The sequence below is a fragment of the Neltuma alba genome, unplaced genomic scaffold (genome assembly GCF_004799145.2).
Source record: "Neltuma alba isolate B1F8T4 unplaced genomic scaffold, ASM479914v2 tig00011485_pilon, whole genome shotgun sequence".
NCBI lineage: Eukaryota > Viridiplantae > Streptophyta > Magnoliopsida > Fabales > Fabaceae > Neltuma > Neltuma alba.
This window is the reverse complement of record NW_021636154.1, coordinates 184,560-196,885: the sequence shown is the minus strand read 5'-3', so window position 1 is coordinate 196,885 and position 12,326 is coordinate 184,560. Positions and strand designations below refer to the sequence as shown.

Genomic DNA, 12,326 nt, shown 5'->3' with positions numbered 1-12,326 from the left:
ACTAGCTTAACAAAGAAAGCTTGGGATATTCTTAGTGATAACTTTACTGCCAAAACTGGAAGAGTGTATGAAAAAGGTCAATTTAAGAATAAATATGATTCCCTACGAAAGGAGTGGCAGACATGGGATAGGCTGCTTCGTGAGACAGGATTGGGATGGGATACTGAAAGGAATACTGTCAGTGCAACTGATGATTGGTGGGAGAGAAAAATAAGGGTAATTATTGAACCTTTTGATCTTACATTTTCTCTACTTGTTAATGCTTTGTGTATATTTACTGTTTTTGGAATATTTTATGATATTATTGGTATCTAATGTGCAGGAAGTTCCAAACTACGAAAAATTCAGAGAAAGAGGACTTCAATTTAGGGATGAATTGACGCAACTATTTGGAAGTGTGGCTGCAACTGGACCACAAGCATGGGCACCTTCTTCCATGACACTTCCAAGTGAAGGAACACCGAATGAAGATTTGGAAGAAGGGTCCGGAGATAGTGATGAAATTTTAGGTGCACCAACTGGTATAAGTGGGGAATTTAACACAGTGAACTTCAATGATAATAGTGGAGGTAGTGGAGGCAACACTGAATTGAGGCAGGATACCAGTGGTGGGGGTACAAGCAGAGGTAGGAGTCGACCTAGTAGCTCACTGGGGGTCAGAAGGAAGAGTGAAGTCAAGAAGAAACGCACATCTCCCTCTATGAAAATAGCGGATGCAATTAGCAAGATTGCTGAAACAAATACTTCTGAGGCCGAGCGTGGAAATGAGGTCATTTCACGAGCAGAAGCTAGAAGGTTGGAAGAAGAAGCGCGTGCTTATGAGGTTTCAATTAGGGGAGTCCTGTCTCACCTGAAAACAGTTCCTGAAGTTGTCAGTGATCCTGATTTCTTTAGACGGTGCACACAACTCCTTATGGAACGGCAGGATGCACGAGAAATGTATGCAGCTCTGAAGGATCAGAAGGAACAGCTTCTACTCATTTTAGAGCATTTTACTAGGGATTTATGACTTGTTTATTATATTAGACAGTTCCATATGTGTATGTTTTATGTGACCAGTGGATTGTTATATGAATCAGACAACTCTGTAACTTTTATAAATGTTTCGTAATTTCTACGTAGGAATTCTAAACTTTATGTGTATGTGCACAGGATAAAACGAATATGGATGATGAAATTAAACATGTGGAAGAGCATGCTAAGGGACGGAAAAAAAGAGTTAACAAAGTTGCAGCATTGGTTGGTGCATACGCTACTTTGAACTTGTGTAAGGAGCCTCAGCATACAAGTGCTTATACAGGCTGCATATGGGTAAGGGATGTTTTAGATGGCAACTCCAGTCGTTGTTATAACATGTTTAGGATGGAACGGGATGTGTTCTTAAGTCTGGTGGAACAATTGCAACAACATGGTCTAAAAGAAACTAAAAATATAGGGATACATGAATCAGTTGCAATGTTTTTACATACCGTTGGGCATGCACTTAGTAGCAGAATGCAGCAAGAAAGATTTCAACATTCAGGGGAGACAATTAGCAGACATTTTCATAATGTCCTAATGGCATGCTGTAGACTTGCCATGTCTAATATCAAACCAAAAGATCCAACATTCCGGCATGTTCATACAAAAATTCGGTTTGGTAAATACTGGCCTTTTTTTAAACATGCTATTGGAGCAATTGATGGCACACATGTTTCCTGCGTTGTCAGTGCAACAGATCAAACTAAATTTATCTCTAGGAAAGGAACAGTGTCACAAAATGTCATGGCGGTTTGTGATTGGGACATGTGTTTTACTTTTGTCTTGGCCGGATGGGAAGGTAGCGCACATGATGCTCGGATATTTGATCATGCCCTCACAACTCCTTCAATGAACTTTCCCCATCCACCTGAAGGTATTTTTTTATTTCCTATATTTTTTTTTTATATTTAGCTTAACAATAGAAACATAATTTACAATAATTTCATTTTTTATATAGGAAAATATTATTTGGTGGATGCTGGATACCCAACACCGAATGGATATCTCGGCCCATACAGACGGGAGCGTTACCATTTGCCTGATTTTCGAAGGACATCTGGGTTTGAAAATGACAATGAAATCTTTAATTATTTCCATTCAAGTTTAAGAAGTACAATTGAAAGAACTTTCGGAGTTTGGAAAAAAAAGTTCGCAATCTTACAAAACATGCCATCTTATGATTTTGAAACACAAGTTAAAATCGTTTGTGCAACGATGGCTATACATAATTTTATTAGAATGACATCTATTACTGATCCTGGATTCGTTCAGTTGGAAGAAGAAGGTACTTATGCAGAAGATGATGATGATGGGGTTAGATTTTCACGTATACATTCATCAATTCAATCTTCATCTTACATGGCTCAGGTTCGTGACAGCATAAGAGACGAACTTGTTAATTCAATACGAGGATAGTAGTCATGTCTTATTTATTTCCTTTTATCATAGATTGTAATATGTAGTTAAAAACAAAACCTATTACAAATGCTTTGTATCGATGCATCATCTTAATGATTATGACACTTCTTTATTTATATTTCTCTTATTAATATTATGCCTTATATTCTCAAGCTAATTATTACTTACTTGAATAATTAATAAATTATTTTAAGACGTGTTTATTCTATTTTGCAACAAAATAATTCATCTTCTCTAAAAATATTTTTCACTCTTATATTTTATGAATATATATGTGTGGTGACAATTAATTAATTAATTGTATTAAACATCAGAGGTTATTATACATGTAGTTATGAAAAAATGTTATGGGATTTCACGTTTACAATCTTTAAACAAAATTAATATTTTTCTGTTCTAAAAAAAATCATTTTTCTATAAACATTTAATATTATGTTTTATAAATATATGTACACATATTAATTATGTATTAATTATATTATCTTATATATTATTAATTATGTTAGTAAAAATTATTTCATTTACAATTTTATTTCTTCAAATCAAAATAAATCATAAAATCTATCCCTTATATAATTATCATATTAACTTATACCCTTTTTGGTCATTTCCACATGTCAAAAGCACTTCTGGTAATAACTATCCAAACACTCTCACTTCTCAGAATCACTTTTTCTCAGAATCTATTCTCCACAGAATCTATTCTCCACAGAATCTATTCTCCAGAATCACTTTTCCAAACCACGGTTTGAAGTCATCCAAACACACCCTAAGGAGGTGTTTGGGTTCCAACCCAACCCATGGTTTGGGGACCCAAACCATGGTTTGGGAAAAAATCTCCCAAACACCCTTTAAAAACCCAAAACCATGGTTTTGGGAAAAGCAAAAAATTTTTACTTTTGAAAAAAAAAGGGAGAGTATGAGAGCCTATAGGATATGTATCTTGTTGTTTTTTCTATAAACATATTTTTTTATAAATATATTTAATCTTATATCTTATAAATACATATACATATTAATTATTTATTAATTATATTATCTTATGTATTATTAATTATGTTAATAAAAAATATATTATTAACAATTTTATTCCTTCAAATTAAAATATATCATAAAATATATTTTTTCTGTAATTATCATATTAACTTATACTTTTTTTAGTAATTTGTACATATTTTTTCTGTACATGTACACTAAAAAGTGCTTCTGGTAACAACTATCCAAATATTCTCACTTCTCATAATCACTTTTTCACAAAATCTATTCTTCAAAAAATCTATTCTCCCCAGAATCTATTCTCCAGAAGCTATTCTCCAAACCATGGTTTGGTTATATCCAAACACCCCCTAAATTCTATTACGTTTACTAACGATCTTTATTTTTTTGGGACGGCGATGCCCGTTTGGCTTGAAATAAGTCAATCTGAGTTGGCAAAAAAAATAGAAAAAAAAGTGAATTTGAGCCTAATACTGCTCATATGGGTGGAGCCACGATGAGGCCCAAAATCCTACAATATTTTTTAGCTATCCAGTCACCAAAAACTCATTGATTGGAAAGTTTGTCGTGTATTTTAATTTGTAGTCTATTGCTTGTCGTATCATTTGAATTTTTTTTTTTTGGCCAAAATCGTATCATTTGATCAAAGTTTGAAAACAAGAAGTTTAATTTATTCGGGGATAATGGGACATCATAGTAAAAAGACAAAATTAAAGCGAAAAAAAAAAGACTCTTTCTGACTGTCTGTTGTTTTTTTCTACATTGAGTACGGAGAGCTTGCTTTGTCATTAAACACCTTTAATCATATTCACATTGTGTCTTAGTGAGAGAAAAAGATATCTGACGCAACTTTTACGTTTCTAACAACACACGCTCAGAACAATTCAATTATAAACTTATTCTGTTTATATTATATCTGATTTTTAATATAAGGTTTAGTTGATTAATTTAAAAAAATTAAAAAATTATTAAATTACTTAATTACATTATCTGTTTAAAATATTTATATATTTCATTAGATTCTGTATTAATTTATAAGTAAGGTAAATTAGTTTAAATAAAAACGATAAATATAAATATTTTAAAATAATTTAGTGATTTTTTTAATCTTTTTAAATTAGTCAATATACTCTTATATTAAAAATCAGATGTGGTATATAAGAAAATAATAGAGGACGTTGTCTCTGGTAGCTCGTATTCTTAGCAAAGCATAATTATGATTAATGGTTACGAGTAAAAAAATATTATCTACTGGACATTAGGCTGGCCGCCCGTAGACCCTAAAATAAACACTACTGGGTTGTCATTTTTTATATGATTATTTGATATTTAATATTATAGGTTAAATTTAAATATTGTCGTGTCTAATTCTAATTAGGGATATCTCTACCCATATAATTTTTTGGAAAAATTACACTCAAGTCCCATAAAAGACAATTAATATAAAAAAAATTCTTAAAAATCCCGAAATGATTCTTAAGTCCTCAGGGACCTGTGTGTAATGAATTGTAATTGTGAAATTACCTATTTACTCTCATTAATTTGAACCTAATGTAATTTATTTACAACCTCAACAATGGCTGTTGACAACCCGAGAAGAGGTGGTTGACAACCTCGGTAGTGCTCCTGACATCTCACAGTTAACAGTCACTGTTGAGATTGTAAATGAATTGTTGTAATAAAATTAATAGGATAAATAAGTAATTTCATAATTACAATTAATTACACACAGGTCCCTGGGGATTTCAGAATCATTTTGGGATTTATAGAGACTTTTTGGAAATTAATTATCTTCTATAGGACCTGAGTGTAATTTTTCTTAATTTTTTCCATAAAAAATATAGCATATTAAAAAAAGTCCTAAAATTTCAATCATAATCATGCACGCAGATGACTATATATAGTCATGATCATATTAATTATTAATATATAAAATTAAAACTCAAACTTAAGTCCGTTGATTACGCATGGCGACATTTGATTAAGGAAATGAACCTGATAGATATAAAGTAATGGATTTAAGTTTTATCCTATAATTAAATATAAAATCAGCTTTACTTTCAACAATTAATCATCTAAATTTCATACAGTCCACAAATGATTTTGGAAAATGTGAAAAAATGTTCTTGATTAAAAATTTTCTCGGTCAGAACAATTTGATTGATTTTATTAACACAAAAAATATTGATATCTTATAAATTGTACATACAGAATATCAATACTTTTTATATTTTAAAATTTGTCAATACAGAATATAATCAACACAATGTTACTGTCTCCCGTTGTACTCAGTTTAAGAATAATTTTAGTTATAAAAATTCATCTATCTATGGTGTTTTTGTTGTCATCATTGTCTTTTTGATAAAAGAAATTCATAATATAAAATCAACAATTAATTTTAAGTTGTGAAACTTGCTTATGCCCAAACTGAAAGGATGTGTTAAAGTCTGAGGTCTCATAAAAAAATTATAAATCTAATTATTTAATGATTAGAAACTTTTTCCCGAACCCCATTTTGATGGGAAAAAAATTATTATATATACAAAATTCATTCCCTGAATTTTCATTTATTTAATTAACATTTCTAAATCAGAATTCTTCTGCCAATATACTGGGATTAATTTCACTCTGTATCTTTGTGTGTTGACTAAAGTCTATTATGTTAATGCGTATACATTTGCTTTCCGGGAAAAAAATGTGCAAGCATTGACTAAATTCTACTACTTCTGTTTCTAATTATAAGACGAGGTCTTATAATTAGAGTTGGAGATAGTATTTCATTAATAATTACATTTTTTTTTTTTACCAGCGATAAATTACAAGTTACTAACGTTCTTCAGTTTCCTGGGACGGCGATTCCCTTTTGGTTTGAAATTAGTTAATCCGAGCTGGCAAAAAAAAAAAGGAAGAAAGAAAAAGAAAAGAAAGGAGAAAAACCAATTTGAGCCCAATACTGCTCATATGGGTCAGCCATCTATACCATGTCCGTCGAGCCACGACGAGGCCCACAGTCCTGCATTTATTTGTAGCTATCCGTTCACCAAAAACCGCCTGAATGGGAAAGTTTATCGCATATTTTTTGTAGCCTATTATTTGTCGTATCATTTGGTCAAAATTTCAAAACAAGTTGTTTTATTCAGGGATAATGGGACATCATAGTATAAAGACAAAATTAAAGAGAGAAAAAACTTGCCTTGAACTCCAAGTTTTTTCCAACGGTCTGTTGTTTTTTTCCACGTTGAATGCGGAGAGCTTGCTTCGTCATTAAACGCCCCTAATCACATTCATATTATATCTTAGCTAGCCAGCTAGTATTAGAATGCTTCACCAAATGAATTGAATGAGAGAAAAAAAATAGAAAGAATTACAATCAAGTCTCAAAAAAGAAACATAGTTACTAAAAAATTCCAATAACAACATAAATAGTATGTAATAATAAGTTTTAAAATAGGAAATCACAACTTCTGATACTTATTTTATAATTTTTTTCTTGAGACTTTATTATAATTCTCTCAAAAAAAATATCTGACATAACTTTTATGTCTCTAACAATACACGCTAAGAACAATTCAATTATAAATTTGTTCCATTCATACTACATTTAATTCTTAATATAAGACATAGTTGACTAATTTAAAAAAATTACTAAATTGCTTAATTATATATGTTACATAATTTTTAAAAATATTTATATATATCATTAGATTATTGTCAATTTATAAGTAACGCAAATTAGTTTTGATAAAAATAATAAATATAAATACTTGAAAGTAATTTAATAGTCTTTTTAATCTCCTCAAATTAGTCATTAGGGTCTTATATTAAAGATAGAAATACCGTATAAAAGAAAATAATAGAAGTTGTTGTCTCTGGTAACTCACTAACTCTTAGCAAAGCATAATCATGATTAATATAATTGCGGTTACGTGTAAAATATATTATCTACTGTACATTAGGTTGGCTGCCCCTAGACTATAAAATAAACACTGCTGGGTTGTCATTTTTTATATGATTATTTGATATTTAATATTATAGGTTAAATTTAAGAAAAAATCACAAAAAAGACCTTAAAAATTGGAAAATTGTATAGAGGGACCCATTGCAACATTAGTATGAGTTTCGACAACTTAATAATCAAATTACAACAATTTTGTGAATGGGTCACTGTATATAATTTTTTAATTTTCAAGGTCTTTTTTAATAATTTTAAAAAAATTTTAAATACTGTCGTGTCTAATTCTAATTAGGAATATCTCTACCCATATAATTTTTTCCACCAAGAATATAGGATATTAACAAGGTCCTAAAATTTCAACCATAATTATGTACGCAGATGACTATATATAGCCATGGTCATATTAATTATTAATATATAAAATTAAAAATGAAACTTAAGTCCGTTGCTTGCACATGGCAAGTTGGCAATATTTGATTAAGGAAATGGACCTAATAGATATAAAGTAATGGATTTAAGTTTTATCCTATACTTAAATATAAAATCAGCTTTACGCTTAACAATTAATCATTCAAATTTCATACAATCCACAAATAATTTTGAAAAAATTGAAAAAATGTCCTCCATTAAAAATTTTATTGGTGAGAACAATTTGATTGATTTATAAACACACAAAAATATTGATATCTTACAAATTGTACGGACAGCATATCAATACTTTTTATATTTAAAAATTTGTCAGGTTTTTCTTGCCACTAAAATTTCCAATGGGCACTTTTGCCAGGAAAAACTGAAAAACTGAAAAGGCAACACCGCCGGCCAGGAATTCTGGAATTTCAACACCATTGGATGTCCTCAATGAAAAGTCCAAGAAACTCCTTCCCAGCTATGGATCGGTGACCACTTCAGTTCCCATATTCACGGTCAGCTTAATTATAATATTTTTTGGCCAACAATTCAATTTTAATATCGTATAATATTATTTAATAATATCTTATATATCAAAGCCCCTGTCACGTCCATCATCTTCACCGGAGGCCAATGATGTACCATTGATTATACTTTTCCTGGCCAAAGAAAAATAATGTGTTTAACGCGGCTAAGGGATTTTGGATTGCGTATGACTGATTCATAAGATTAAATAATAAAAAACTAAAATGGTGTCGTATATTTGTGAATATATAGTTTACAAGAATTTGTAAGTTGACATATTTTTCAGCCAAGTTTGCGAGAAGAATATATTTGAAAATTTAGTTTTGTAAGGTTTTAACTAAGCTTGTTTAAAAATAGTTGTTCTGAGAAGCAGTAAAGAAATCGTACTAATATAAAAACAGAAGATAAAATTGTTTACCAAACCCTTATTTTGACCGTTTTTGCTAAAGATCTATTCAAAAAATAATTGAAACTGAAAATTGAAAAATAAACAAAAACTCTCATGAATAAGTTTAACATAGCAATTCTCAAGTTACCTTTTTTTTCATTGACGATTTTCAAGTTACTTAATGTAGGTTAACTGTTTGGTATTTTTTTTAAAAAGAGTTGAATTGTTTCGGGTCAACGAACTGAGGGAACTTTCCCAGCATCTTCCATGCGGCGTACTATTCTTGCAAAGCAGGACTTTGCCTTATCATATAATCCTAATTAATTTAAATAATTATCGTTGACCTCTGTATGCGCTGCCCACACCAATCTGTTTTGCACTGAACTTTAACTTCTCAATTATTGTATCTTCGTTCCAGAAAGATTAATCCCCTTTAAGTGATTCATCATCCTTATATAAATATGAGTTAACAAGAGCGCCCCTAAACTTACTCATCCCCGGAAGACGTTCATTCCAAACACGTGGCATGGCTAATACGTTCTGCTCTTCCAATCTTCTTGCTCTGTTATTCTCCTTCTTTTTCTTGTCTCTCTTTGTTGATTCACTTTACTTTCAAAAGTCTGGATTTAGTTCTGACGACACCGATATCCTCTACTTGGGATCTGCAGGATCTCAAGTTGGTACTATTATATTCAACATGAATGACAAGTACACTTGTCAAGTAGGATGGGCCATCTATGCTAGAAGGGTGAAACTTTGGGACTCAAGCACTGGACACATCACAGACTTCACCTCTCATCATACTTTTACTATAGACACTGAAGGTAAAACTAGTTATGGCCATGGGCTTTGCTTCTTCCTTGCTCCTTTTGGTTTTGAAATCCCTCCAAATTCTGCTAGTGGCTTTCTAGGCTTATTCAATACCACAACGAGTCTTTCATCCAAAAGCCAAATTGTTCATGTGGAGTTTGACACTTACCCAAATTCTGAATGGGGTGAGACCACACAACATGTGGGAATCAACAATCATTCTATTGTTTCATCATTGTCTACGTTTTGGAATGCTAGCCTACATAGTGGTGATACCGCAGATGTGTGGATTACCTATAACTCTACCTCAAAGAACTTGAGTGTATCATGGAAATACCATAATACACAGAGTTCTCAAGAGAACAATAGTCTTTCTTATCCAATTGATTTATCTAACGCATTGCCTGAATGGGTTACAATTGGATTTTCTGCTGCAACTGGATCGTTTGGAGAACTTCATACCCTTCTCTCTTGGGAGTTCAATTCAACTTTAGACGATACAGAACAGAACAACAAGAAGACAACTCTCACGGTGATTCTGAGCATTGTTTTAGGGATTATTGGTTTGATAGCTGGAGGAGCAATTATAGCATATGCATTATTTCGGAGGAAGAAGAAAATGAGAAGCAAAAAGGAAGAAGCTGTGAACTTAACATCAATGAATGATGATCTTGAAAGAGGGGCAGGACCAAGAAGATTCTCTCATAAAGAGCTTGCGAAAGCTACCAATGATTTCTCTGAGAACAGGAAATTGGGTCAAGGTGGGTTTGGAGCTGTTTATCGTGGTTATTTTCCTGATATAGACTTAACAGTTGCAGTGAAGAAAATATCAAGAGGATCAAGACAAGGAAAAAGAGAGTATGTAACTGAGGTTAAGATTATTAGTCAACTAAGACACAGGAATCTTGTGCAGCTTATCGGTTGGTGTCATGAAAAAGGCGAGTTTCTACTTGTTTATGAGTTCATGCCGAATGGTAGCCTTGATGCTCATTTGTCAGGGAAGAAGCCTCCTCTTCCGTGGAGTGTGAGGCACAAGATAGTTCTAGGGTTGGCCTCAGGAATGTTGTACCTTCATGAAGAATGGGAACAATGCGTGGTTCACAGAGATATCAAGTCAAGCAATATAATGCTAGATTCCAGTTTCAATGTAAAACTTGGAGATTTTGGATTGGCCAAACTCGTGGACCACGATCTAGGACCCCAAACAACCGGATTGGCAGGAACATTAGGATATATGGCTCCAGAATATGTGAGTACAGGTAGGGCCAGTAAGGAATCAGATGTTTATAGTTTTGGAGTAGTTGTTTTGGAAATAGCCACAGGAAGAAAGGCAAATGACGTTATGAAGGATGGAGATGCAGAAGTAGGATTGATTGAGTGGATTTGGGATCATTATGGAAGAGGAGATCTAGCTTTGGCCATGGATGAAAAGTTGACGAAGGACCATGATGAGAGAGAAGTGGAGTGTTTAATGATTGTCGGGTTATGGTGTGCCCACCCAGATAAGAATTTAAGGCCAACTATTAGGCAAGCAATTCAGGTGTTATGCTTTGAGGCTGCCCTGCCAGACCTTCCACTAAAGAAGCCCGTTCCAATGTATCATGTTCCCACACCAAAAGTAGTCTCTGAAGCTGCTTTCTCAAATACAACTCTGCAAAGTGGTCGTTAACTACATTCAGGATGGGTCGAAATTGTCTTCTTCTTCTTCTTCTTTTTTCTTTGTAATCACATGTGTCTGGACAACAATACAAATTATTATGATCATGCATATTGGTGAAAGTTAGTGTCTTTATTTAAGTGACAAACGGTACAAGTTTGATTCTTGGATAAGATCATAATGTATGTTTTTTAGTTATCACCTGAGTATTACTTGAGACACCAACTTGTTTCTTTGGAGAACTATTGCTCACGATGTATTGTTGATTGACCATACCCATTGATTTAAGTGAAACCAACATTTGAGACTAAAGATAAGGCGGAGGTAAAGATTTTAAGCCCTCTTGATGTGTATAGAAAAGTTTCGCAATAAATTGGGTTATGAAAATTATGAATTATCATCGTTATATTCATACACATGAAATTATATAAAACCTTTCCTCCAATGAAGTTGATATAAAAGTAATTAATTGCCGTCCTTTTCTGATTTTTCAAAAACTTTAAATATTTATTTTAATTTCATATATCATATTAACTATTTATTTTGATTAAAATGTTGTATATCCTTATTGTGATATCGTTTTTTATATATTATTTCAGAGGCATCGATTTTTAACGTTTAATTTAATCAAATTATACTTATAAAATATCTAACAGTACTGATTCATGTAAATAATATTATTTTCAAATTTAAATTGACATGTAAGATTTTAATAATTTGAAAATAAGATGAACGTCTCTTTAAACAACTGTCCAATGCAACGTTACATAAAATTGTTTGGCAAACCCTTATTTTAACCATTTTTGCTGAAAACTATTCAAAAAATAATTCTAATTGAAAATTGAAAAGTAAACAAAAAAACGGGCATGATTATAGCTGGCACAGCAATTTTCAAGTCCCTTCACATGTCAACTGTTTCAGGTCAACTTAGGAAACCGCCCTGGCATATCCTCAGTGTAAGATTCCCGCTAAGTTGGACTCTGCCCTATTATCATATAATCCTAATTAATTAATTAATTTAATAATACAGTTGATCCCTCCCCATTTATGGCGCAGTAGTGCCCAGCAATCTTTTGCACTGAGCTTTAATTTATCGATTCTTGCATCTTCATTTATAATCTTGATATATATTTAGAGATGAAAATAGG

At 32.0% G+C, this 12,326-nt stretch overlaps 1 protein-coding gene across 1 annotated transcript; it reads left to right on the top strand.

Moving 5' to 3' along the window:
- Window positions 1-9,237: 9,237 nt before the first annotated feature.
- Window positions 9,238-11,349, top strand: LOC114714086 (L-type lectin-domain containing receptor kinase IX.1-like). The gene has a single exon (XM_028898778.1). It carries the CDS (start codon window positions 9,238-9,240, stop codon window positions 11,188-11,190), a length of 1,953 nt encoding a protein of 650 aa, XP_028754611.1. The 3' UTR covers window positions 11,191-11,349.
- The last annotated feature ends 977 nt before the right edge of the window (window positions 11,350-12,326 follow it).